Source organism: Macaca fascicularis, chromosome 20 (assembly GCF_037993035.2).
Source record: "Macaca fascicularis isolate 582-1 chromosome 20, T2T-MFA8v1.1".
Lineage (NCBI taxonomy): Eukaryota > Metazoa > Chordata > Mammalia > Primates > Cercopithecidae > Macaca > Macaca fascicularis.
The window spans coordinates 20,697,667-20,725,390 of NC_088394.1; the positions used below are offsets into that span (position 1 = coordinate 20,697,667).

At 45.9% G+C, this 27,724-nt stretch overlaps 1 protein-coding gene across 1 annotated transcript; it reads right to left on the reverse strand.

Annotated features, from left to right (window-relative positions):
• Positions 1 to 6,650: 6,650 nt before the first annotated feature.
• CRYM (crystallin mu) lies at positions 6,651 to 26,657 on the reverse strand. The gene is made up of 8 exons (XM_045383136.2): positions 26,446 to 26,657; positions 25,792 to 25,945; positions 23,893 to 23,955; positions 18,169 to 18,270; positions 15,942 to 16,125; positions 10,070 to 10,191; positions 9,295 to 9,379; positions 6,651 to 6,971 (listed from the first exon to the last, which is right to left on the reverse strand). The coding sequence occupies exons 1-8, from the start codon at positions 26,613 to 26,615 to the stop codon at positions 6,907 to 6,909; spliced, it is 945 nt and encodes a 314-aa protein (XP_045239071.1). The 5' UTR covers positions 26,616 to 26,657; the 3' UTR covers positions 6,651 to 6,906.
• Between the last annotated feature and the right edge of the window lie 1,067 nt (positions 26,658 to 27,724).

The following is a 27,724-nucleotide window of genomic DNA, read 5'->3' on the forward strand; positions in this document are numbered from 1 at the left end:
GGCAATCCCAAATTCAAACTGAAACCCCACTGAATAGCTAAGCTTCATTAGATCTCCACAGCCTGACTTACATCAAGTGGAATTTACTGTTGCTTCTGGATATAATACAGATACAGCTGTTTATCTTCAGTTTGCTTTCTGATGCACATCTGTTTGGGTTACTTCAAGAAGCATCATGGAGGATTCAAGTTTAGGGGAGGATACAGATGCTCAAGTCTGATGAACAATTGGGTTATTCTTCCTTAATGAATATATTCAGAAAGCTTGTTAGCCATTGAATAAATATGTTGCATTAGGGGATGATTGTTTACAAATACCATATCTTGTGGAATAAACTGAAGTTGTGCTTGCCTTCATTAATGTGCACAGAAGCAGTTGGCAAATAGAAAGCGCTCAGAAAAGTTTGTAGTCTGAGCCTGCCACTATTATATTTCATCATCACAGATGCCAGAATCCCCGCTTCACCTATTGTCCGGAATCTGCCTAATGAGATACTTGCTCCCCGTCCTGCCCTAACTACATCATAGCAAGAGAGCCATCACTCAGGTTAGTAGAAATGAACTTGAACATTGACTCTCATCCCTTTTTAGGAGATGTTTGTCCCTAGGGGTCTCATCAGGTACCTTTATGCTCTTCTTGGGGGTTCTTTTCTTTTATGATTGACAGAATTAATAGGTGAGGGTTCTCCAAAGGTCTCAGCATCAGGGATGTAGTCTCTCCATCACAGAGTATTGTTATATAATAAAAAAGGTTTATACCATGTTATAAGAGGTTATCAATGTTCTAAGAATTCCAGATCTTTCAAACTAAATACCAACTACAGGGGACTAAGAGAAGATGCCAGAGCAATATAAAGGCCTTGATGAGAGACAAAGACAAGAGGATTATGAACCAGGACGAGTTCAAGTACTCAGTGATCTCAAACTTCCATCTCTTAAACTAGACGCTTAGAATAGATCAATCCAATAATATCTGATCACCCCTGCCACCTGGCCCCTCTTTTCCCCCTCTATGTAGCTTGACATAAAAGTCAACAAGAGGAAAAAGCAGTTGGGAGCATTTCACTAAGAGGAGAGTTCGAGAAGTTATGGTGTGGAAAATGTGTATTGTGCTTATATTCCAGGCCATTGTGTAATACAGGTCAGTTAAATGCTCATAATTCCTAAGTCCAAGTTACCAGCCCAGACCATTGCTTTGGGCACCGAATCCATAAGCCCAAGTCTTACCTGACATCTCTTCTCACATGTCTCACAAGTACCCCGGACGCAATGTGTCCAGGACTGAACCCATTTTCTTCCAAGTTGGCAATTCTCAACTTGGATGATTTTGCCCTGTGTCTCCTAGAGGACATCTGGCAATATCTGGAGACATTTTTGATGGCCATAATAGGGGAACAGTGGTGCCACTGACATCCAATCAGTAGAAACAATGGGTGCTAAACATCCTAGAATGTACAGGACAGATGATAACCATTGTTATCATCTGGATAACAATGAGTTATCCAGACCCAAATAGTGATCGTGCTCCGTTTCAGCTGCGTTGAAACATGCAGCTCTAAATCTCCATTTTTCATAAATGGAAAATTTAACCCAATACTTCTTTTCATCACCCAATTGGTCACCAGGCCCTTTCAACCTTTCAATATGTCTCAGAGCTAAATCCTCTTTGATGTTTGCAAGATGACCTATTGGTTCCTGCCCCCAACCATCACTCACTAGATTGCTGTAAGTATACTTATCTGTCTTATTTCATTCTCCACAAGGCTGGTTGAGTCATGTAATTTTTTTTTTTTTGAGATGGAGTCTTGCTCTGTCGTCCAAGCTGCAGTGCAGTGGCGCGATCTCCGCTCACTGCAAGGTCTGCCTCCCGGGTTCACACCATTCTCCTGCCTCAGCCTCCCGAGTAGCTGGGACTACAGGCATCTGCCACCACACCAGCTAATTTTTTTTATTTTTAGTAGAGACGGGGTTTCACCGTGTTAGCCAGGATGGTCTTGATCTCCTGACCTTGTGATCCGCCTGCCTTGGCCTCCCAAAGTGCTGGCATTGCAGGTGTCAGCCACCATGCCTGGCCGAGTCATGTAATTTTTTTAATATGCAAGTCTCTTGTCATTTTCCACCTTCCTATTGCTTTTCTTTTTTCTTTTTCTATTTTTCTTTCTTTCTTTCTTTCTTTTTTCTTTTTCTTTTCTTTTCTTTTCTTTTTTTTTGGACAGAGTTTTGCTGCTATTGCCCAGGCTGGAGTGCAATGGTGCCATCTCAGCTCACCACAACCTTGGCCTCCTGGGTTCAAGCGATTCTCCTGCCTCAGCCTCCCGAGTAGCTGGGACTACAGGCATGTGCCACCAAGCCTGGCTAATGTTGTATTTCTCCATGTTGGTCAGGCTGGTCTCGAACCCCCGACCTCAGGTGATCCACCCGCCTTGGCCTCCCAAAGTCCTGAGATTACAGGCATGAGCCACTGGGCTCAGACCCCATTGCTTTCCAAACTCACCACCACACAGGAGGCCCACATGATTAAAGAGCCCTATTCTCTCCTCCAAACCTCTGGTCCCATCCTCACCATTCCTCTCCCTGTCCCCTAATTTCAGCTATACTAGATTTCTTGTGGTTTCCTGAATACACGCCTCTCATATGCCTGTGCCTTAGCACACCATCACCCTTCTGCCTGGAAAAGTCTTCCTCCATATAGCCATCCTCATTGGTAGACGTACCTTCTCTCTCTGCCCCTAGTCTGGGTTGAGTAACTTCCTAGCTGTGCAAGCTGTCTTTGTTTGCCTCTCCAGAACTTCTCTCTACTTTTCCACCCACTTTGTGTCCCAGGTGGTTGGGCTGTGGACTGCATCAAAGGACTCCTTTGCCCTTGGGATCCTGGTTGGGTTTGGCCAATGGGAGGTACTAACAAGAGACCAGAAGGTGGAAGAAAGATTGAGGCATTTATTCCACCTGTTTCTTCTTTTCAGGGCAGCAGCTGCCTTCATGTAAGCTCACCTCTCCCATCTGGCAGCCCTCTGGTAGAGCTCTAGTGGTTTCTGGGTTTCACTAACCGCTCTTTCAAGCTTAGCAGTGGTAGTGATTTCCTACTATTGCTAACCCTGGGGTGCTTCTTCCTAAACAGTCTCTATTCTCTTCAATCACGCCTTTTGAGTGTGGCATCTACAGACAGTTCCCGACTTACAGTGGTTCAACTTAAGATTTTTTGACTTTACGATGGTGTGAAAGTGATATGCGTTCAGTAGAAACTGGTAAGATATTCTCTCTGGATGCTGGGCAGAGGCAGCAAGCCACAGCTCCCAGTCAGCCACGTGATCACCAGGATAATCAATTGCTAGTGAACAGTGTACTGTGTTACCGGATGATTTTGCCCAAATGTAGGCTAATGTAAGTGTTCTGAGCACATTTAAGGTAGGTAAGCCTAAGCTGTCATGTTTGGTAGGTGTTTTAAATGCATTTTTGACACATTTCCAACTTTTCTTTGAGACAGGGTCTCGCTCTGTCACCCAGGCTGGAGTGCACTGGCACAATCTCGGCTCACTGCAGCCTCTGCCTCCTGGATTCAAGCAATTCTCCTGCCTAAGCCTCCTGAGTAGCTGGGACTACAGGCGCCCGCCACCACACCCAGCTAAGTTTTGTACTTTTAGTATAGATGGGGTTTCACCATGTTGCCCAGGCTGTTCTAGGACTCCCGACCTCAGGTGATCCGCCCACCTCAGCCTCCCAAAGTGCTGGGATTACAGGCATGAGCCACCGTGCTCGGCCACATATTTCCAACTTCTGATGAATTTATTGGGACACGACTGTATCATAAGTCAAGGAACATCTGCATTTTCTGCAGGGCCCCTGAACCATGTTCCTGTAACACCAAATTATTGTAATTTTTTTTTAACATCTGTCTTCTCTTTGGGGTTGTGTTCTCTGGGGCTGAGGACTACTTTTCTGTTGTATCTTAGCATCCTAGCACAGGGTTATGACAGGGGCTCTTGTGAAAAGAATGAAAGAAAAAAATATGAATAGTCTCATCATTCCACGCTCTTCTCTATACATGCTTTAGGGTGGTGACCATTAGGGTTTCCCAGAAAGACTCCATCATCACTTGAGATATGCAGAATCAGATCATGTGGCCATTTTGTTTCAGCACAAAGACCCCTGTCCAGACAGTCTGGCAAATATGATCAACCTTTGGCTAAGCCACCTGGAGCATGAGTCCTTCCCAGGAGGAGTATGGGCAGAAAAACAGAGCCAAGCATGCTTTGCTGCTGACTTATCTGAAAACCAGCCTTGGAGTAGCAATAAGCAAAGGGGTGGGGTGAGGCTAGGGTCAGAGTCGGGTTTGGACAGGGCCTTTGGCAGGACAAGGACAACACAGTTCTAGTGATTCAGGGGGCCTGGAGAAAGCATCTCTGTACCTCAGTTTCCCCGTCCATAAGTTGAAGATTGACAAGATGATCCTTAATGGCCCTTTCAACACAGATACTGTAGTGGATATCTGTAGATTTTGCCTTTCAACTATCCAGTCCTCTTTTTGGTAAGAGACACCTTCCCTCCGTCAGCTCATGTGGGCAGATGTGCAGACTGCACTTCTGACTCAAGGGTGAGCATGTGATCCAGGCCTGGATAACCAGAGCATCCAATCCCCCCAGTCAATGTGATGGTTTGAGGATAGGTACAAGGCTTGAGCCTGGCCAGAGTATTCCATCGCTTTAAGAGATGAGGTCTTGCTATGTTGCCCAGGCTGGTCTCAAACTCCTGGGCTCAAGCGATCCTCCTGCCTTAGCCTCCCAAAGTGCTGGGATTACAGGCATGAGCCATCTCGCCCCATCTAGTCCATGTCTTTCAGCCACAATGTTAGGCTCAGGAATAGACATGTGACCTAGATGGTCCAGTAACTCTCAGTTCTGGAACATCTAACTGTAAGGGAAGAGAATATTTATGCTCAGTTGCTCAAGAGGACAGGATATAATTCAGGAGCTGCTGACCAATGTCCTGCCACTACCAGGGAGAACTTGATAATGGAGCCAATGAGGAAGAAGACCAGGTCCTGGTGACAGTTGGAGCCCCTGAATACAGCTGTAGCTGAAACCAGTTACCTGTGTGTTCCTAATTACAAGAGCCAATAAATCTCATTCTCCATTCATTCAGCTTAAGGTAATTTGAGTTGTAGTCTCTACCACTTATGACCAAAGGAGCCCTGATCTATACAGAAATTCCATTTTTCCTTTAAATGTTAAGAAGTCAGACACAAAAGACTACATATTGTAGAATTTCACTTATAAGAAATGACTAGGCTAGGTGGGGGCTCATGCCTGTAATCCCAGCACTTTGGGAGGCCAAGGCAGGAGGACTGCTTGAGCCCAGGGGTTTGAGACCAGCCTAGGCCACATAGTGAGATCTCATCTCTCAAAAAAATAAAGAAGTTGGCTGAGGCCAGGTGCGTGGCTCATGCCTGTAATCCCAGCACTTTGGGAGGCTGAGGCAGGCAAAGTACGAGGTCAGGAGTTTGAGACCAGCCTGACTAACATGGTGAAACCCCATCTCTACTAAAAATACAAAACATTAGCCACACGTAGTGGTGGACACCTGTAATCCCAGCTACTCAGGAGGCTGAGGCAGGAGAATCGCCAGAACTCAGGAGGCGGAGGTTGCAGTGAGCTCAGATTGTGCCATTGCACTCCAGCCCAGACGACAGAATGAGACTCCTTCTCAAAAAAAAGTCGAGCATGGTGGTATGCGCCTGTCATTTCAGCTATATAGAAGGGTCACTTGAGTCCAGAAGGTCAAGGCTTTAGTGAGCCGTGATCACATCACAGCACTCCAGCCTGGTGACAGAGTAAGATCCTGTCTCAAAAAAAAAAAAAGGCCGGGAACGGTGGCTCACGCCTGTAATCCCAACACTTTGGGAGGCCGAGGTGGGCAGATCACCTAAGGTCAGGAGTTCGAGACCAGCCTGGACAACATGGTGAAACCCCATCTTTACTAAAAATACAAAAATTAGCCAGGCATGGTGGCGTGCGCCTGTAATCTCAGCTACTTGGGAGGCTGAGGCAGAAGAATCACTTGAACCCGGGAAGTAGAGGTGGCAGTGAGCTGAGATTGTGCCATTGCACTCCAGCCTGGGCAACAAGAGTGAAACTCCATCTAAAGAAAACAAAAACAAAAACACTGAATTGTATACTTTAAAACAGTAGATCTTAGAGTATGAGTTGTATTTGCAAAAAAAAAAAAAAAGAAGAAGAAGAAAAGAGGCCGGGCACAGTGGCTCACACCTGTAATCCCAGCACTTTGGGAGGCCAAGGCAGGCGGATCATGAGGTCAAGAGATGGAGACCAGCCTGGCCAACATGGTGAAACCCCATCTCTACTAAAAATACAAAAATTAGCTGGGTGTGGTGGTGCATGCCTGTAGTCCCAGCTACTTGGGAGGCTGAGGCTGAGGCAGGAGAATCGTTTGAACTTGGGAGGTGGAGGTTGCAGTGAGTCAACATCACGCCACTGCACTCCAGCCTGGGCGACAGAGAGAGACTCTGTCTCAAAACAATAATAAATATAAAAGAAATTTCATTATAGCCAGTGGAGCTCCCCCAGGGAGTGAATAGAAGCATCTGATCCCTCTCAGTTTCCTTGTGATAGGAATAGAAGTTACCAAAGCAAACACTGCAGAATTGGGTAGTGCTTTATTTCAGGGAAATATAAAGGGAAATGAATGCTATTATAACTTGGTATAGCAGAAGAAATGGCTAGTTTTGCTTTCCAACTACAAACATAAATGAGGATCTCAGCACTTAAGGTAAAACGCAATAAGCACAAAAGGAGAGTTCACTGGGGACTGGACTTCCTCATTTACTCTAGAAATTATGAGAACTAGCAGCAACATTCCTCGAGCATCCATCTCAACACCAAGTTCCTTTGTTCTATTTACCAGATGACCAGGAATCATAGATCAGTTTGGCTGCAACTGTGTCTTCCACTGCCATTCCTAGAATAGACAGAAATTTGGTTCACCTTTGGTCAGAACAACTTTTCCTGAAACAACCCAGGCCCCATGACTGGCAGTTTCCTGATACGTGTCCATGTTGCCAGTGCCCATTGGAATAACAGGGACTGATACTCAGAGGTGAGTTCAGGCTTAGATGGTCTACAAAGGGGCAGAGAATATGACACTAAGAAACACTCACCAAAAAATTGTGTGTCCTTCTAAATCTAGCTCAGGGCTGAGCAAACTTATTTTTTTGAGACAGAGTCTCGCTGTCGCCCAGGCTGGAGTGCAGTGGCGTGATCTTGGCTCCCTACAACCTCCACCTCCCAGGTTCGAGCGATTCTCCTGCCTCAGCCTTCTGAGTAGCTGGGATTATAGGCACATGCCACCAGGTCTGGCTAAATAGATATATATTTTTGTATATTTACTAGAGTTGGGCTTTCACCATGTTGGCCGGGCTAGTTTTGAACTCCTGACCTCAGGAGTCAGGAGATCCACCCGCCTCGGCCTCCCAAAGTGCTGAGCTTACAGGCATGAGCCACTGGGCCCAGCCTGAGCAAACTTTCTAAAAGGATCAGACAGTAAATCTTTTAGGCTTTGTGGGCCACAGGGTCTCTACTACAATTATTCAACTCTGCCTTTAGAGTAGAAAGTACAGCCAACAGGTAGACAAAAGAGCCTGACTGTGTATCAGTGAAATTATGTATGGAACTGAAGCTTGAATTCTGTATCATTTTCATACATCATGAAATATTTTCTCCCCCCGATCATTTGAAAATCTAAAAATGATTTCAAGCTCATAGGCCACACAAAAGCAGGAAGCCGGGCGGGTCTGGCCCACAGGCTGCAGTTTGCTGACCCTTGGTCCAGTTCGAACGCTGCATCCTTTGGCAGCTCCCCTTTGTCTTGTAGTTTTGGTAGACACCTCAACCTCTGCACCCAGCGCAGATACATAATTAGGTGCTTGATATGCATCCGTTAGGTGAAATGATGTGCCAATAAACTAATCCCCAAAAGTAAGAAAGCAAAAATTGCCAGAAAGAACAGAACAAGTTTCTGCAGCATTTTGGCTCCTGAAGTGGGGGCTGGCTGACCTCTGATCTGCCATGACCTCTGAAGCTTTCAGACAAAACTGGATCCATGTGATGTCTTTGAACCAGGCTCCAGATAAAGTTTTATTGCCTTTGTCTTCCAGTGCATGAGAGATTTTAAAGACATTTGCCAACCTGCAAGGCATGCATACGTAACCAATGGCATGGGCTCTGGGTGGCCAGAGCACTCTTGATGCTCTGCCAGGCATTAACTCTTTTGCTGCTTGATCATGAAGTATGGAAGGTCATGAGAGGGGGACAGAGGACACTCTTTTTTTTTTTTTTTTTTTTTCTGAGACAGAGTCTCGCTCTGTCGCCCAAGCTAGAGTGCAGTGGCGTGATCTTGGCTCACTGCAAGCTCCACCTCCCGGGTTCAAGTGATTCTCCTGCCTCAACCTCCCAAGTAGCTGGGATTGCAGATGTACACCACCACGCCTGGCTAATTTTTGTATTTTTAGTAGAGACAGAGTTTCATCATGCTGGCCGGGCTGGTCTCAAACTCCTTAGCTCAAGTGATCTGCCCACCTCGGCCTCCCAAAGTGCTGGGATTACAGGCGTAAGCCACAGAGCTCAGCCTGTTCCCATGTACTTCTGTTTCCTTCAGTCTCATAGGGTGGAAGAGGACCTGGGGCAAGGGACAGACTGGCCACTGGGACCCTACCCTTTGTTGGGCTTCTATAAGGTACCCCATACAACTCAGGTGGTAGGGGGCTCCCCGTGGAAGCCCGCCTCGAAGCAGCAAGTGGGAGAGTAGGGAAGGAGGGAATGAACAGGGCTCAGGCTATACTTTCCATCTGACTCTCTTTCAGGTTGGGTCTCTGCCATTTCCCTTAAGGATCCTGTCCTTTAACATCTTTGTCCCCTGCCCCCTCCATCTCTGAAGGGTACCTTCTGAGTTTCATTAAGATCTGCACCTAACTGATTCATTTTATATGCACATCCCACCTAATCCTCACTGGTGACAGGTGGTGAGGAAACTGTGGCCTAGAGAGGTCAGATCACTTGCCTAAGGACACATGCCTTTGAGTGGCAGGGAAGGGACTCCGACCCAGGACTGCTGAGTTCCAGAGTTCATGGGCTTCATCACTAGGCTAAGCCATGTAAATAATTGACTTGAATGATGGAGCACAATGATTCAGCTGTAGAGTCTGGTGGTCATTCCTCTTCCCACCAATGGGTGAACCTGCCTTGTGCTCTAGTTGGATTTGTGCCCAGGGAGCAGTGGATCTTACCCAAAGACTTGAACACTGTGGTCTTCTCACAGTGGGCTGGCTTCACTCCCTTAATCACTTCTCCCAGCTCAGCAAAGATCTCGGCCTAGGAAACAAACATACGCTGACCCAGGCATGAAGCTAAAGTCTGCTCACGGTTGACTTTTAAAGCCAGCCCAGGGAATTCCTGAGCTGGATAAGAGAGAAATTTGGCTCAAAAAAAAAAATTATTCTTTGTACACTGAATGATATTAGGGAAGAGGCTGGTCCCCGAAATCCTTTTGGGGTGGCATTTGCTTTTGTGATACCATAAACACAGAGATTCAAGTTGGTGTCCAGGGAGCTGTCGTGCCAAGATCATTGTGTCAGTGAGGAAATAGACATGCTTTTATCTGAACATGCATGCCAGCAGCTCCCTTCTTGTTTTGAAGCTGATTATAACAGTAAAATGAGGCCAGAAGGTGGGCAACACAATCTTATCGTGTTGGCCACATTGGGAAGGTTTCCAGGCTGCAAGAAGCTTCCAATCCCACTGCTTTATAGGACAGCCCAGCAAAAAAATAAAATCCATTGAGCTTCTCCTTCCAGGAACACACATGTCACCACCCATAATGCCCACATTTTTCTGCAATGGAATTAAAGAGGGTTGCAAACTGTTTAGGAGCTCCCTCCCCTACAAGGAGATGGGGTGGCTGAGGTCTTGAGCAGCCCTAACTGGAAGGGAAGTTAATGAAACCCTGGGATTCAGGTGAGGCCAGCCAGGTGGCAGCCCTGACCCGGGTCAGAAGAGCCTCACCCCTGACAACAGGACATCTCCAGACTCCTTCAGGGCAGCCTCCTGGGAATCCACGTACAGCACAGCTTCCTTCATGAGCTCATCATCCAGTTCTCTCCAGTCAGGTCGGCTGGCTCCGACAGCTAAGAGACAGCAAAACAGACCCTAAGCCCAGGATTAGTGCCAAAGGCTACTAAGAAAGCCAAAGCATAGGAGACAGGTGAACAAAGGACCCGTGAGCACACTCAGATTCAAAATACCCCCTCATCCCCCAGGCCATGCCTCTGCCAATCAGTAAGACCAAATACCTTATTAAGAAATAGGCCAGGTGTGATGGCTCACACCTGTAATCCCAGCACTTTGGGAGGCTGAGGCAGGCAGATCACTTGAGTCCAGGAGTTTGAGACTAGCCTGGCAAACATGGCAAAACTCCGTCTCTACTAAAAATACAAAAAATTACCCAGGTGTGGTGGCTCACGCCTGTAGTCTTAGCTACTCTGGAGGCTGAGGCACGAGAATCGCTTGAACCTGGGAGGCAGAGGTTACAGTGAGCCAAGATCATGCCACTGCACTCCAGCCTGGGCAACAGCGTGAGGCTGCATCTCAAAGAAAAAAAAAAAATACTACCTACCATTTTGCCTTTCTATTCCATATCCCACGTCATTGCCAAAAGATTTTGAGACGACACAGCATTCATTTACAGGGTGTCTACTATCTGTGGGATGTTTTGCACATACTATTTATAGTTCTCACAAGTACATTTCAAAGTCTGGTTCTCACTTAACAGATGCACAAATGGAGGCTCAAAGAAGTGAAGGTGTTTGCCAAGGTAAAGGATCTGATGGGTGAATCTAGGTCTGAGAGAGCCCCTGGGCCTTCACACCTCTTCTGCTTAACGGGAGCAACAACTTCCTCACAAAAATCCCAAACCAGAGACATCACTCGGAGCTTATTCACACCCTACTTTCCTCTTGATCTCCATCATTCCCATTCCTCACCCCCAACCAGTTCTTTTAATATCTATTTTTTTTTCTTTTTGGAGAGAGGGTCTCACTCTGTTGTCCAGGCTGGAGTGTAGTGGTGCAATCAGAACTCACCACAGGCTGGGCGCAGTGGCTCACGCCTGTAATCCTACTTTGGAAGGCTGAGGTGGGTGGATCACTTGAGGTCAGGAGTTCAAGACCAGCCTGGCCAATATGGTGAAACCCTGTCTCTACTAAAATACAAAAATTAGCGGGGCATGGTAGCACACGCCTGTAATCCCAGCTAGCTGGGAGGCTGAGGCAGGAGAATCTCTTGAACCTGGGAGTCGGAGATTGCAGCAAGCCAAGATTGTGTCACTGCGCTCCAAACCAGGCGACAGAACGAGACTCCATCTCAAAAAATAAACAAACAAAAACTCACCACAGCCTCAGACTCCTGAGCGCAAGTGATCCTCCCGCCCTCAGCCTCCCAAACTGTTGGGACCACAGGCATGTACCACTGTGCCCCTTTCCCTCTCCTCACCCCGGATTCTCTCTTAACTCATGACAAAAAAAAAAAAAAAAAAAAAAAAGGCCCAGTGTCAGGGTCATGGAGAAGTCTCGGCAGAAAGAAAACTGACTTTATCCTGGCCTGAACTCTCCGCATCCTCTGTGGATGGAGTCCAGGACCAGAATGATGAATCCAAGGTGTGGCGCCCCCTAGGGCACTGGGACACAGGAGAATGCAGAGGCTGCCACCAAATGCCTGCAAGGCCAGGGAGGTAATGAAAATGAGCAAAGCAGGTCAGAGGGACCGGAATAGATGTGGTGGAGACTGAGGGGCAGAGAAGCCAGCGGGCCCTTCCGAAGGGGACAGCCATTGTTCAGCTCCAGCTAATCATTACCATGTGTGAATGTAGATCCACTGTTACCAGATACGCCCCAGTTGTTTTCGTAAAAGAGAAACAGGAAATCTATTTGCATATGTCACTCCTTGAGTTTTAGATCACTCTATGGTCCAAACCAAACACATCTGCTGACTGGATCCGGCCCCTGGCCGGCTAGTCTTTGAAAACTGCTATAAAGCCTTATACAAATATAAGACAGCATTTATATGCCTTCTTCCACTGCCGCCCAGTTTTCTCCCTTTGTTCCCTCCCGTTCTGTTCTCCTTCATTCTAATTTCCAAAGACAGTTGTGTAAAAATGTCCATCTTGAAGGTTGTTTGTGCAGAGAGTTCTATAGAACAAAAGCACTAGCTAAGGAAGCTTGTAAATAAATCATAAGCTGGTGGGAACAAAATCCCCCTTTCTCAGGCCACTCCTTCTCACTGGACCCTTTCCCCCGCACAACCACGGCTTATGAGCGGGGCAAGTTCTCAAAGGGTTGTGTGAGGTCACTCAGGCGGAGGGAGGTAGGCCAGGCAGTGAAGAGAGAGAGGCCTGACTCAGACAAGGCTCTGGCTTGGCTATGATGAGGCTAAATGAGTGAGGGTCGAAGACAGGCTGACAGGGTGTCGGGGCAGGAGGAAGGAGGCGTGGGGGAGGTTGGAACTGGGCCTGTCACTCCGCCGAGCTGTAAACTAAGTAGAATCTGTTGGTGTTTCCCTGTTGTCTGCGCTTGTGACACATTTTTCTTAAATGTATGTGTTGCCTCTGTGAACACATAAACCAATCTTGTCCCTGGGCCAGGAAAGCAGAAGAGATGCCTTGACTCAAAATCAAGTCAGCCCTTCCTGGAGAATGATTCCAAGTGAGAGAGGGATCCAACATAAGGGAGATTCTCTGTGGATGGATGTGAGGATGGAGAGTCCATATGACAGGGAATTTGGGTCTTCTCTGGGAGCTGAGAATGGCCCCAAGGAAAGGGGCTCCCCCATCCTCCAATGTAAGCAACTGAATCCTGCCACACCATGGGAACCTGCAAGAGGACCCCTGAGCATGAGATGAGATTGCAGCCTGGGTGTCACCCAATTTCTTTTTTCGTGAGACTTTGCGCAGAGGATCCAGCTACCTACGCCCGGTCTCCTGAACCACAGGAACTGTGAGATGATAATAATGTGTTGTTTTAAGCTGGGGGAAAAAAAAAATCAAGTCTGTCTTCCTGAAGATGCAGCTTTGGAAACCCATTTCACCATGAACTGGTTTCCCTTTGATTTCCCAAGTCCTTCCAGAAATGGTCTTATTGTCTATAAACTCAGCCCTGACTCACCTCTTACCCATTCCCTGGACCCAATCTGACCACGAGTCCCATGCTGGTGGAAATCTGAGACTTTCAAATTACTCTGATCCCTTCCTCAAACGTGCCATGTTCGCTTCCACACTCAAGGCCTTTGTATCTGCTGTTCTCTCTTGGGGACGGCTTCAGCTGATCTGATCAGCTGTTGGCATGGCTGGTTCTTCCTCTTCATTCAGCTCACAGCTCAAAACCCACAGCTTAGAGAGCTGCTCAGATAACCCAATTGAAAACACCTCTCTCTGCTTCTACCTTCCACTCCCACTACCAGCCTCTATCACCCAGGGCCTTGTTCTTCCTGGTCTCGTCTTCAGCCAGAACTATCTAATTCCTCTATGTGTTCATTTGTTGTCTATCTCTCCTCACTGAAATTAACCACCAGGAAACCAGCGACCTTGACTGTCTGGTTATTGTGGCATCCCCAGCATCTAGAAGAGTGCCTGGCACACGGCAGAGATTCAGTCAGAATGTATGATTGAATACGTCATCATTTTACTTGGCTCTTGCCTGCTCATCTGCCCACGTGTGCAAAGCTCTTAGCGTCTGAGTTCACACCATGTGCTTGTCACTAAAACACAGGGCACCGAGACCATCTTTAAATCCTCTAGAATTTGCCTGCTCTGCTCACCAGAATTCAGTCTTCCTGTTGGAAGGCAATAATGAGTATTATTTAAAGCTTGGACTCTGAGGATAGAGTGCCTCAGTTCAAATCCCAGCTCTGCCATCAAGAACCTCTGATTTTGGGCTGGGCGCAGTGGCTCACACCTGTAATCCCAGCACTTTAGGAGGCTGAGGCGGGCAGATCATTTGAGATCAGGAGTTCGAGACCAGCCTGGACAACATGGTGAAACCCCATCTCTACTAAAAACACAAAAAAAGTAGCTGGGCGTGGTGGCGCATGTCTGTAATCTCAACTACTTGGGAGGCTGAGACAGGAGGAGTCCCTTTGCATGGGAGGCAGAGGTTGTGGTGAGCCAAGATCATGCCAGTGCACTCCAGCCTGGGTGACAGAGTGAGACTCCATCTCAAAAAAAAAAAAAAAAAGTGTGACTTTGGAAAAGTTATATAATTTCTCCATGCCTTGGTTTATCCCCCTGTAAGATGGAGTTTATTATAGTAGTTCCTGCCTTATAAGTTGGTTATAAGTATTTAATGACATTATACATAGAATAATGTCATTTAATATAAATAGAATAATGTCATTTAATATGCAAAGAATTATACAAAGAATTTGGGACAGCACCTGCAATAGTATTAGATATAGACCAGCCCTTGCTATAATACCCAGAGACATCTGAAGGTCTACAGAGGCCCCAGGCACCCTCATGTCTAGAATCCCCTCTCCTGCCCCTTGTCCTGTCACACATATTAAAAAGCATATACATGTCACATAAAAAATTACAGAACAAAAGAAATTTAAAGTTTTATAATTCTTAGTGTTAAGAACAAATGACTCATTTAGCCTTTGTGATTTAAACTCCATCACATTTCAGAATTGAGCTGTGAATTACCATTTACCATAATTTTACATGTTATGGCCAGGCGTAGTGGCTCATACGTGTAATCAATCCCAGCACTTTGGGAGGCTGAAGTGGGTAGATTGCTTGAGGTCAGGAGTTCGAGACCAGCCTGGCCAACATGGTGAAACCTCGTCTCTACCAAAACTTACAAAAATTTAGCTGGGCATGGTGGCACATGCCTGTAGTCCCAGCTACTCGGGAGGATGAGGTGGGATAATCGCTTGAACCCAGGAGACAGAGGTTGCAGTGAGCTGAGATCTCGCCACTGCATTTCAGCCTGAGTGACAGAGTGAGACCCTGTCTCAAAAAAAGAAAAAAAAATTTACATTTTATAGAACATTAAATATTCATTAGTTTCAGATTTGTAATTTCCCTTTTACATTTTTTAGAGCAAATATTGTTTGTTTTTTAAGATAGAGTCTCACTCTGTTGCCCAGGCTAAAGTACAGTGGCACAATCTTGGTTCACTGCAACCTCTGCCTCCTGGGTTCATGTCATTCTTTTTTTTTTTTTTTTTTTTTTTTTTTTTTTTTTTTGAGACGGAGTCTCGCTCTGTCGCCCAGGCTGGAGTGCAGTGGCCGGATCTCAGCTCACTGCAAGCTCCGCCTCCCGGGTTCACGCCATTCTCCTGCCTCAGCCTCCGGAGTAGCTGGGACTACAGGCGCCCGCCACCTCGCCCGGCTAGTTTTTTGTATTTTTTAGTAGAGACGGGGTTTCACCGGGTTAGCCAGGATGGTCTCGATCTCCTGACCTTGTGACCCGCCCATCTCGGCCTCCCAAAGTGCTGGGATTACAGGCTTGAGCCACCGCGCCCGGCCTCATGTCATTCTTGTGCCTCAGCCTCATGAGTAGCTAGGACTAGAGGTGCAAGCCACCAGGCCTCGCTAACTTTGTATTTTTAGTAGAGATGGGGTTTTGCCATGTTGACCAGGCTGGTCTCAAACTCCTGGCCTCAAGCAATCCAGCTGCCTCAGTCTCCCAAAGTGCTGGGATTACAGGCATGAGCCACTGCACCTGGCCAAATATTGTTTTTTTCAATCTCACACATTTTCAAGGCCCTTAAATAGCTTGGGCATTCTGCATGAATAAACTAGCTCTACAGATGTAGCCGACTGGTCCAGTCTAGAGAGTAGCCTGGCCACCACCCATCATGCCTTATGGAGCCACTCTACTTACCATTGATGTGAGCCCCTGGCTTCACCCATTCACCAAACAAAATGGGCTCTGTTGCCAGGGTGACTGTGATGATCACATCTGCACCTGCCACAGCCTCCTGGACCGAAGAACAGACCTGTACCTCTCCTTGCACTGTGTCTGCAAACTTCTCTGCATTTTCTTTGGTGCGGTTCCATATCCTCACCTTCATTGGGAGTAAGAAGAACGACACTAGTGCCATTTTTTTGCTGCTTATGTTACACTAAGCCCAGGGATGCAAAGGGAAAGTTGAACCACTCTGAGATAGGGGCTGATGGTTATCTAAATCACTCCTAAATCATTCCCCATGGAGAATGGACATTTGATCAGGGGTACAGCATTAACTTAGACATCTGGCCAGGTATTTGAAAATGAGCATTCTCTACCACTTTCCCCGTTTAAAAAGGGTAGAAGTATTTCACTTCTAGGCCAAGATGCACAGCCTCAATAGCTAAATAGCTATTATATATTAATAGCATAATAATTAGCAGAGCAAGTTCTGGAGCCAGGTAGGCTTGGAACCAATCTCTGCTACTTCCTGAAATTGCTTCATGTCATTCAGCCTTAGTTTCCACATCTGTAAAATGGAAGTGATAACTGGCAAAGTCTGTGTGGAACTCACACTTTATGTCTGAGACCCCGTAAAGGAGTTGTAATGGGTGCGAGATTCATACAAAGGATTATTTTTGACAATGTTTTTCATGGAATGACTTGATTGGTGAAGGATACTTAGGAAATTCAAGATCAGAAGAGTTTGAAGGTAAATGGCACAGCCAATGAAAAGGCCAAGAATGGTAGCTACAGCTGGAATCCTGAAAGCTGCTGGGGTTAGGGGGTGGGACAGTGGCCTCGCCAGGAGCTGGGGACTTGCCGACTTGCTTGACAGGTTCCAATGTTTGGGTCAAGGGCTTGTCACCTGTCAACTGAAAATAAGGCCTACAGAATTTCTTATAAGGGAATATAATACATACAGAAACAAACTTTATGTCTAAGCATGTTCACCAAGCAAGGTGAAAAACAGAACATTTTGCCCAGCCAGAAGTGCATGGTTAACTTCTTCACCCTTCTTTATAGAAGACTATGCAAATTTTATGCAAAAATTAGATAACCTGAAAAGTGATGTTAGAACATTCAGTAAGAGAGGATATAAAATGGTGCGTATCTAACATTACTAACACTATGTTATAAAAAGCTGAAGAGGAAAGATCAGAGAACATTAACTGCCTTTGAAAACAGATAAAAGGGCATTTTTCTTTTGTTTTCTTCCTTGTATTAAAAGTAATGGCAACCGGGCACAGTGGCTCATGCCTGTAATCCCAGAACTCTGGGAGGACAAGGCAGGTGGATCACCTGAGGTCAGGAGTTTGAGACCAGCCTGGCCAACATGGTGAAACCCCGTCTCTACTAAAAAATACAAAAATTAGCCAGGTGTGGTGGTGGGCACCTATAATCCAAGCTACTGGGGAGGCTGAGGCCCAAGAATCACTTTAACCCGGGAGGTGGAGGTTGCAGTGAGCCGAGATGATGCCACTGCACTCTAGCCTGGGCGACGGAGCAAGATTCCATCTCAAAAAAAAAACCAAACAAACAACAACAACAACAAAAAACTGCAATTACTTTTGCACTCATCTAATTTTAAGTCTATATTTCCCAAGGCAGTGGTTTTATTTTCATCATTAAATCATACTTTAAATCTGCTCCATCCCTTTCATACACACACATAAAATAAAATAGCATCAAACATTCCCGGGGGAAGCATGAGCCGCAGAGAAGGGAAGGTGGACCAGTATGGAGACCGCAAAAGAGACAGGCTGTGGCTTACTGGTCTCCAGGTCTCTTCCCACCCAGTTTCTTGATCCATAACCTTGAATACTTAAAAACTCTGGATTCTCCTAAGAAAAACATAATAGACAGGGGCTAAAAGGACAACTGAATGTATACAAGAGATATAAAACAATCCTTTAACCGAGTAAGCTTGCTGTATCCTCAGACAAATGCCCTGTGAACTGAGGACTGGAAACAGGTAACCAGATCTTTCCCCGACTCTTATCATCCATCCCCTTCTGGGAAGTCATGAAGATACAACAATGGTCTAGGTGGGGCTCACAGCTTAATTATTTCAGAATAACCTGTGGTGCAGTGAAGGAGTACAGACAGCTCAAGGACCACCCTCTTCCCTCTTCTCTCCCACCCCCGCCCCGGGACTCACCTCCTTAAAGGAGAACTGCTCTGTGAAGATCTCATAGTGGCTGTAGGCCTGGACCCCAGCTCCAAGGATGCACAGCACTTCACTGCTGGGGGGTTTCAGAAACTGTGTGAGAGAAATGAAGTGGCAAAGGTCAAGGGAGACCCTAGCAGATAGGTACAAAACTAAGACGGTTTGAGTATCGAGTGACTTCTGCCCTCTCTTCTGCCTCCCTCAAGAGCTTGCAGGCAATCAAGAGAATTCCCTTTTGTGTCTTAGTTTCCCCTGTGTCGAGTGGGAAGAGAAGGAAGAAGGCTTCACTGAACAGCTAATGTATGCCAATGCTTTACCCCCATGATCTCATTTAGTCTAGACATTGGCCCTATGAGTTGGGGACTCCTATTATCTTCTTCTTACAGATGAAGAGACTGAGGTCCAGAAAGGTGAACTTGCTCTGGGTCTTACAACTATTTTATAAATTTATTTATTTATTTATTATTTATTTGTTTATTTTGAGACGGAATCTCGCTCTGTCACCTAGGCTGGAGTGCAGTGGCACGATCTCGGCTCATTACAACCTCTGCCTCCTGGGTTCCAGTGATTCTCCTGCCTCAGCCTCCCAGGAGCTGGGATTACAGGTGTGCACCACCATGACCGGCTAATTTTTGTATTTTTGATAGAGATGGGGCTTCACCATGTTGACCAGGCTGGTCTCAAACTTCTGACCTCAGGTGATCTGCCCATCTCGGCCTCCCAAAGTGCTGGGATTACAGGCGTGAGCCACCGTGCCCAGCCAGGTTTTACAGCTATTAAAGAGCACAGTGGGGCTCTAAAGTCACATCTTCCATACCCCAAAGCCCATGTCCTTTCTTCTATGCCATTGTGTCTCAGGTGCATGCTCAGCCATACCCACTTCTCAGAGCTCTGAGCTGCTTCTAAGAGCTGCCTGGATGCTGTGAGCTCTTCCTTCCCAGGGTTCTAGCTATATTCGCCGAGCCCACTCTGTTGATGCTTTCACAGCCTCTGTCTTCCTCTAAAGACGAATGTAGAATTAGCATCTGTGGCACCTCCTGAGGGTGTCTGTGTTTGAGAGCAGGGTTCTGTGATCAGCTCATGTCCAGTGCCACCTCTCCAATGAGGCCTTTGTGGCCTCCTTGATAGAATGCACGAGGCCATAGCCTTATTTGTTTGTAGATTTTCTTCTACAGGCCTTTAAGCCCCATGAGGACAGAGGTAGTCTTATTTGCACAGAATTGGTACACACCTACTATGACCTACAAGAGGTAGCACTGGGCTTCTCAACCTTGGTACTACTAACATGTACCGGACAATTCTTTGTTGGGGAGGGGCGCCATCCTGGGTATTATAGGATGTGCAACAGTATCTCTGGTTTCTATCCATTAGATGTTAGTAGCATTTTCCACCCCTTCAAGTTGTGGTAACTAAAAATGTCTGCACTCTCCTAAATGTGTCTGGAGCAGGTGACAAACTCATGCTCAGTGGAGAACCACTGGCATAGAGGAAAGATATCACTTGGCCCTCGACATTGTATATATTAAATAAAACCCTCTTCTGCCTTTTCTCTATTTCATTTAGTAAACTTTGAGTTCCCTGGGATCTGTTCTTTCATACAGTGCTACTCACTGGAATTCTGGAGTGTAATATGTAAAAAGTGAAAAATCTTCTTAACTACTAATTACTAGCAAAATGTCATCTCTGAAATATTAGGAATTAATTTTATCTCCTGCAGCTACCGAAGGAGTGATACCATTCTGTGCCATAAAATATAGTTCGACGTCTCTGATTTGAAAAGCTTTCAAAATGATAATATCCACAAGACTAGAAATCTTATGTTTCTGTCTGATAAGGATAATTAGATGATTTTTTTCCCTTAATTGTTACCATTTTCTTCTGTTCTCAGTTAATATGAATCTATTCTTGCAAGTACAGCTGAGCTTCAGAAATTGTTACAGTATCCCATAAAAATAACCTTCAATTTCCTAAACTAAATGTGTAATTCTGATTGGTTGTCTTACTTGATAATTTGTTGCCCTGGTAATAGTGTGATAATTGATATTTTTTTAAAATTTTCTTTTTTTGAGACAGTCTCGCTTTGTTGCCCAGGCTGGAATGCAGTGGTGTGATCTCAGCTCACTGCAACCTCTGCTTCCTGGGTTCAAGTGATTCTCGTGCCTCAGCCTCCTGAGTAGCTGGGATTACAGGCATGCGCTACCACGCCTGGCTAATTTTTTTTTTTTTTTTTTTTTTTTGTAGAGATGGGGTTTCGCCATGTTGGCCAGGCTGGTCTCGAACTCCTGACCTCAAGTGATCCACCTGCCTCGGCCTCCCAAAGTGTTGGGATTACAGGTGTAAGCCACTGCACCCAGTCGACTTTTAATGATACGTTTATAAGATTTATTAAATAGCATTAGTGGCACTTCAATCTTTTCTCATAAGCATGTAGGTTAAGTACATGTATATGAATCTGCTAGGTTTCTCATTTAAAGAGTCTGAAAGTCTGTTTCATTTGCATTTTCCAAGGCCTTGCATGGTCTGGCCCTCCCATCTGTATAGTCCTCTCTCATACCATCATGCCATGTTCCCCTGTACTTCCTGTCTTCCAGCCATACTGGCTTCCTTGCAGCTTCCCAAGCTCATGTACTTCCTCCAACCACAGGGCCTTTGCATGAATTAATTCCTTGCCATAGGATGCCAGGCTTCTTTGTCCCCTCTGCCCCTCACAAGTAACTCCTATTATCCTTCAATCCTAGCTCAAATATCCCTTACAGAGGCACAGCCACAGACTAGATCAAGACATAACTGCTTTACACTCTCATAGCACTTGTCAGTGTTGTAGTTTCATATTTATTGGCATAATTTTGTTTGTTTGTTTGTTTTGAGACTGAGTCTTACTCTGTCGTCCAGGCTAGAGTGCAGTGGTGTGATCTCGGCTCACTGCAACCTCCGCCTCCAGGATTCAAGCGACTCCCTTGCTTCAGCCTCCCCAGTAGCTGGGATTACAGGCACCCGCCCCCATGCCCAGCTAATTTTTTTTTCTTTTTTTTTTTTGTCTATTTAGTAAAGATGGGGTTTTGCCATGTTGGCCAGGCTGGTTTTGAACTCCTGACCTCAGGTAATCTGCCTGTCTCAGTCTCCCAGAATGCTGGGATTACAGGCGTGAGCCACTGCACCCAGCCTGTTGGTGTGATCTTTGGACTATATCTTGTCTCCCCCACTGGACCCTGTACTACATGAGGGCAGGTATTGTATCTGGTTTTGCTTACTCCATGCTGAGCATAGAACCTTGCACTTGGTGGACACTCAAATATTTGTTGAATAAATGCATGTCAGTGCTAAACCCTGATACATACTGTCACCTTGAGAAAACATATCAGTCTTCAATGAAGCTTATGTGAGACCCAAGCACAAAAAATGTATTATGTTCATCAGACCCTAGAGCTCCCTATACTTATTCTCCCCCACAAAAGCCCTAAATAAAAGAGAAATGGTGGACAAGATTCAAGGCAACAAGTAAAATAGACCCTTTGTTCCTTATTGAAAGTGTTCATCTGAGCCCCTGGAAATAAAGCTGTGAAGTTTCAGCCTAAACTTTGAAGTGTCTAAACTTTGAAGTGTCAACCTGAGGCTTCCTGATTCTTCTGGGAGCACAGATTTTTATTAATGCAACAAAGCAGTGTTATTGCAGGCTGGGTCTACCAAAAGTGTGGTTTCCAGACCTGGTTGATCCTTACTCTCTGTGTTTTGATTCAGTAGGCATGGGAATTTTTAAAACTTCCCTAGCTAATGCTGCTGCATAGCTTGCTTATGTTGGAGACTTCTCATCTGGGCCAAGACCATGTGGCCTCAAAAGAACCCACAGGCATCTGGTTGTATGACTTCAGGAAACCCAAGTTTCTATTCTTCGCTGCATAAAATGAAGCCATTAATACTTTCCCTGCCTTCCTCGCAGAAACTCATAGTCCAGACAAGGGGTTGGAAATGATTCTGAAAAAGACTAAAGCTCTTTATAAATGACAGGCAGTAATACGAGATTCATTCTGTTCCCAACCAGCAAACACAGCAAGGAGTCCTTGATTACTTGAGTCAGGTCTGGATATAACTAAAAACCAGTTCATTGAGGTGGGTGCTGTTGGTCTACTCCCTTCGTATACAATTACCAGATTAATCCTCCCATTCTTTCCCCCACCCCTCCAGCAGGTACCTAGAAAACTTTGAGATACAACCCGAACACCTGGTCTTTGCTGCTACACCTTTCCCTGGGTTACCATGTTCCCTTTATAATAACTTAGGAAAACCAGTGTCCCAAGACCTTGTACTTCCACATTTAATGTGAAAGACTCCAGATTCCAATCGTTCCCACAAACACCCTGTTTTCTAAGCCTGATCCTCTTAACTCTAACTTCTAAAAATGCTGTTTTTCTTATAGGATGACTTGACATTGCTCGGGAGCATCATCACCCCCATTGCTTACCATTCCGTCTGCCCGGAGCACCCCTCCGCGTTTCCACATGGTTCACTAACTCACTGCTTTCAGCTTTGACTCAAATGTCACCTTCTCAGCGAAGTCTTTCTTGGATAATGTAAAATGTGACACCTTCTCCCATACTCTCACTTCTGCTTTATCTTCATCTTTCTAACATGTTATGTGACTTTTTAGGTTGTTGTTGGTTTTATTTTTTAGCAAATTCTAAGCACACTATTAATAATTTATTAATATGTGCTAATTATTTAATTACATATTATTTATTACTATTTAACACATTATTAAACTCAAAAGGGTTTTTTTTGTTGTTTGTTTTGTTTTGTTTTTTAAGACAGAGACTCACTCTGTTGCCCAGGCTAAAGTGCAGTGGCTCAATCTCGGTTCGCTGCAACCTCCATCTCCTGAGTTCAAACGATTCTCCTGCCTCAGCCTCCCGGGTAGCTGGGATTACAAGCACCCACCACCAAGACCAGATAATTTTTGTGTTTTCATGAGAGATGAGGTTTCACCATGTTGACCAGGCTGGTCTCCAACTCCTGACCTCAAGTGATACTCCTGCCTCAGCCTCCCAAAGTGTTGGGATTACAGGCATGAGCCACTGAACCCGGCCTGTGTATCCCTTTTTATTGGTTGTCTACCTCCCCTATGCGTGCCCCTCTGTTTTGCTCACTGCCATTTCCCTAACATTTAGAACAGCGCCTGACACAGGATAGGAACTCACTCAATACTTGTCGAATGAATACACGGATCTGGCTTGGCTCTGTTCAGTTCACTCTGCCTCTTGTGTAGTACTAGCTTTGGTCTATGGGACAATCATACTGTCTTACCAGGGGCAATGTGGTACAGGGACAAGAAGCCAGTCCTGGAAGCCAGAGAGGTCAGGTATTAAATTCTTACTCTAGCACTTGTGAGCTGTGTGATCCTGGGCAATTCACAGAACCTCTCTGAGCCATATTCCTTGACCTGGAAGGTGGAGAGAATTTCTCATTTCTATTCTTCAAGACTGATGGGAAGATTGAGAATTATGCACGTATGGTACTTGGAATCTGGTCATGCACATTAAATGGTAGCTAATAATTTCATGAATTACTGTGCTCACCTGATATATCTGACATCTGGAGTTCCAGCTATGTCCAACAGGAAACCAAAATAAGTTCCCCACTTCTCCTTTAGTCTCTCAAGATTGAGATACCAGACCCCACCCAAGAGCTCACCTTCATAGTACAGCCAGCCATTCATCTTACCTTGGTGGCAATGGCAGAAACCGCAGCTGTTCTCTTTGCAGTTATGACATTTCCATCCATGACCTTGGAGGAAAGGAGAGACAGTGAGCAAGGGGCACCCCTGTCCACTACTTAAATTAGAAGAAACAGTTCTAAAATATTAGCCTAGGAAGTTTTATAGCATCCTACAAACAGCATGGGTTTCGTGTCAGCCCTGGATCCGATTCCTCCACTTAAGAGATATGCAACTTTGAACAAACACTTTAATCTTTAAGCACTGGTTTCCTCACCTGTAAAAACAAAGATAATGCCAGCCATTCAGAGGGTTATTGTGAGGATTAAATGCACTGGCTTATCTGGAAACATCTAGCACATGCTGAGCCCTCAAGAACTGCCCATTTTCTTTTCTTGCCTTAGGATTCTCAAAACACCAAATTAAGAAGGAACTTGAGAGAGAAGATTGCCATTTGACATTTGGATAAGGGTCGTGAAACTCTTAGTGGTTCTCTGTTCCTGATGCACGTGTGGAAAGCTTCGTGAAGATGCTCAGATACCACCCTTAGATTAACCCAGTCTGTATTTCTTCTAGGAGTCAGACCCACACAGCCCAGGTGATTCTGATACACAGCGAAGGTTGAAAATTATGCCTTGCTAGTAACAGCCACCCTCTGCACCCTTCTCTGTTTATAAGTTATTCATCTCAGCTGACCATCAAAAAAAAAGGCATCATCAACCTCATTTTACAGATGAGGAAGTGAATCACCAAGTTACTGAACAGATTCAGCTGTCATCTAGTTTCAAAGCCCCGGGTTCTACCCCCCGGGGAACTGCTGTTGGCAGGTATATGAATGCCATCTCCATTGGATGAGTTGGGAAGAGCTAGATATTCTCAAAGGAGTGTTGAACAGCCAGATTCTTTGGCGATCCAGAAATTCAGGGGAAAAGGAAGGAGGTTGTAAGCCCCAGCTTGGAGTGCACAGACCACAAGAGTTAACTATCAGACCTAGGATTGATTCTTGAGTCTTTCACTAACCAGCTGTGTGACCTCAAGCAAAGTGACTATACTTACCTGAGCCTCGAGGACCTCAACAGAACTTGAAGGGAAGGAGAGTTAATAAAAATACCCATAGAGGAATTTCTCAGAATTGAATGTGATCAGTGTCTCCTTCTTGGCACATAAGTGCCCAATATGTGGCAGTTAAAATGGCAGTGGTCTTAGGAGAGTCTGGACCTATGGACCGTTGACTTCGACTGAGCAGCTCTGAAGTCCAGCCATGCTAATTGTTGGTTACATAGACCTCAGTAAGTTGAACATGGTTGTTCTGACTCAGTTTCCTCATCTATAAAGTGGAAGTAATCATATTACCCATCTCATAGAATGGTTTTAAGTATTAAGAGGATTAACAAATGTGAAATGTTTAGAACAGTGCCTGACACTTTAAAAAGTACTCCATAAACGAGAGCTACTGCTACCTTTTGATACTATGATTAGATATTAAAGCAGGTCACACCGTATACCCCTCTGAAAAGGCTTCCAGGGATTACAGAACACCCCTTCTTTTCCATGTCGACAAGGATTCAGTAAGTAAATCTTCCCTTGGCTAATGGGTTCGTTCAAGCTGTATATTTGGGGTAACTGAGTATAGGACAAGGACATATGCAAGAATGACAAGATTATTATTTCCACACTGTCACATGCTTGAGGCAGCAGTGGGCGCTGGTGCTGTGTTATGCATCTTCAGGCAGTCCTAGAAATAGATACATGAACACAGATAACCTTCACTGTTGCTGGTATCCAGTCACTTGCAGAGGGGCACATGTAGTCACAATCAAGACTCCCCCTGCTTGTGGAGAACTCACTTTTGAACTTAAATCTGGGCCCAGGGGCCCCATTCCACCCCGGGACAGGAAGTTGCTCACCGCCAGCAGGGTGCCATTGCTGGGCTCAAAGAGTAGCACAGTAGCCTGGTGGGAGGGGACGACCGAGGTGATGCCGCGGTCCTCGTAGAAGGTGACCAACTTGGTGGTCAGGGCATCCTCTGCAGCACTGTAGGCGGGCATGACCCCCAGGTAGCTACAAGGAGAGAGGGAGCAGCTTCAGCCTGTTTCCATCAATGCTGGGGTCTCTTAGAAAGTACCCATATACCCTCCTTTCTCTTTCCTTCGTCACGGCCCCACTGGCCCTCTCCCAGCCCCCGCATCCCTCCTCTGCCCTTCCCTTAGACACTATGCATAATATGTTCAGAAGTCTGACTCTGGATCAGAAAACCATTCCAGCTCTGCCACTTAGTAGCTGTGTAAGCCTAGGTAAGTCACTTAACCTCTCTGAGTCTCAGTTTTCCATCAATAAAACGGTGGCATCAATATCTCCCCAGGTGGAGAGTGCGCTGAAATAAACAAGGTAACACCCGTAAAGCTCCCACTTAGCACACCGGGTAGCGCCTATTAAAAGTGGCAGCTGTTGGCAACAATTAGTCAAGCCGTCTCTTCCGTTCTTCCACCGCTCCTCTTCCTGCTCCTCCTCTTCCCCCTTTCCAGTTTATCCTGCCCCTGGCCCCGATCCTCCTCACTCACCCCCTGTGCTTGGTCACCGGCACCACGGTGCGCACGGGCTGCATGACCCCTCCTTCGGGACCGCTGGAGAAGTTGGCCAGGGCCGTCTCTAGAGGCGGGATGAGGAGGCTGGAGCTGCGGAGGTGTTCCTCCACCTCGGCCGCGCTCAGGAACGCTGGTACGCGGTTCATCTCGCCACCTGCCTTCTAACCTCAGTCTCCGCACCGCGATCCACGTACCCTCGGCTGTGCCCTATATGAGCGCGCCCGCTGCGCTGCGGAGCCGCCTGCTGGTCACAGCCCAGCCTCCGGGGGCGGAGCAACCCCACCCCGCCCCGCCAGCTCTCTCCTCCCCCTTCACCCACCTCGACCCCTAAGGGTGGGCGAGATGGGTCCCTTCCAGCGACGGATTCCCCAAGATGGGCATCGAGGTGGCGTGCTGGGAGTCAATATTTTTCAGTCCACTTTCTCAGTTCTTATAATCAGCTGTAGCCACATTCCTTGACTTTTGCATCCTACCTAACCCCTGCCCATTAACTCGCTTTTTGCTGCTGTCTAGGTCACCGTGCCTGGGAAAGAATGGACAGGGAAAACGGTAATGGGGCTCCTTTATTTCTTAATTTACTGCCTACTGCTAGGAGATAAAAGGAGACGGAGGCTTATTTAAATTTTTTTTTCCCTTTTAATTCTGTCCCCATCTGGAGTCTCTTATCCTAGTCTTCCACCCACCTGTACCCCCAGATGTCTGGTCTTTGATTGCTAAGAATGCACAATTTTCTCACGGGCTAACCAACCTAACAAACCTTCACCTTTAAAGGGGGAAGTTTGCAGAGCAGGGTGTAATCGTTTCCATCTCACGAAAAGCCAAATTGCAGGATCTTTTCTTCAAGGAGTTTTTACCTGAGATGGGGAAATAAAATTCGAAACAAATGATGTAAAGCTTAAGGCAATAAATCCAAGCCATCAAATCAGTAATAGGAAAAGTAAGTTAATTCAAAGAAAAGAGAGATTATTTTGACCTGGAGTGGTTAGATAAGGGCTTCATGAAAGAGTGAGGGCGAAACGAAGGTCTGAAATAATAATAGTGACGACAACAATGGTAACATCAGGTTATTGATCTTTACTATGTACCAGATACTGCACCATGCACTTTATGTATCTTATACATACCTCTAAGGTAGGGGGGTGTTGTTATTAGTTTTACTGTCCATTGGAGGCTCTGAGAAGGGAAGAAATTTAGTTCAATATCATCCACCAAGTCAGCAGAGGAGTTGGCTTTGCCCCTTGGTTGGACTTCAGAA

What these genes read in the sequence shown, in the direction of transcription:
- CRYM (XM_045383136.2), bottom strand. Translation starts at nt 26,615, where the DNA reads ATGAACCGCGTACCAGCGTTCCTGAGCGCGGCCGAGGTGGAGGAACAC. An exon ending in TTTCTGCCATTGCCACCAAG is followed by an intron (nt 18,271 to 23,892) that starts GTAAGATGAATG and finishes TCTCTCACACAG; the next exon opens with TTTCTGAAACCCCCCAGCAG. An exon ending in AGCAGTTCTCCTTTAAGGAG is followed by an intron (nt 16,126 to 18,168) that starts GTGAGTCCCGGG and finishes CTCCCAATGAAG; the next exon opens with GTGAGGATATGGAACCGCAC.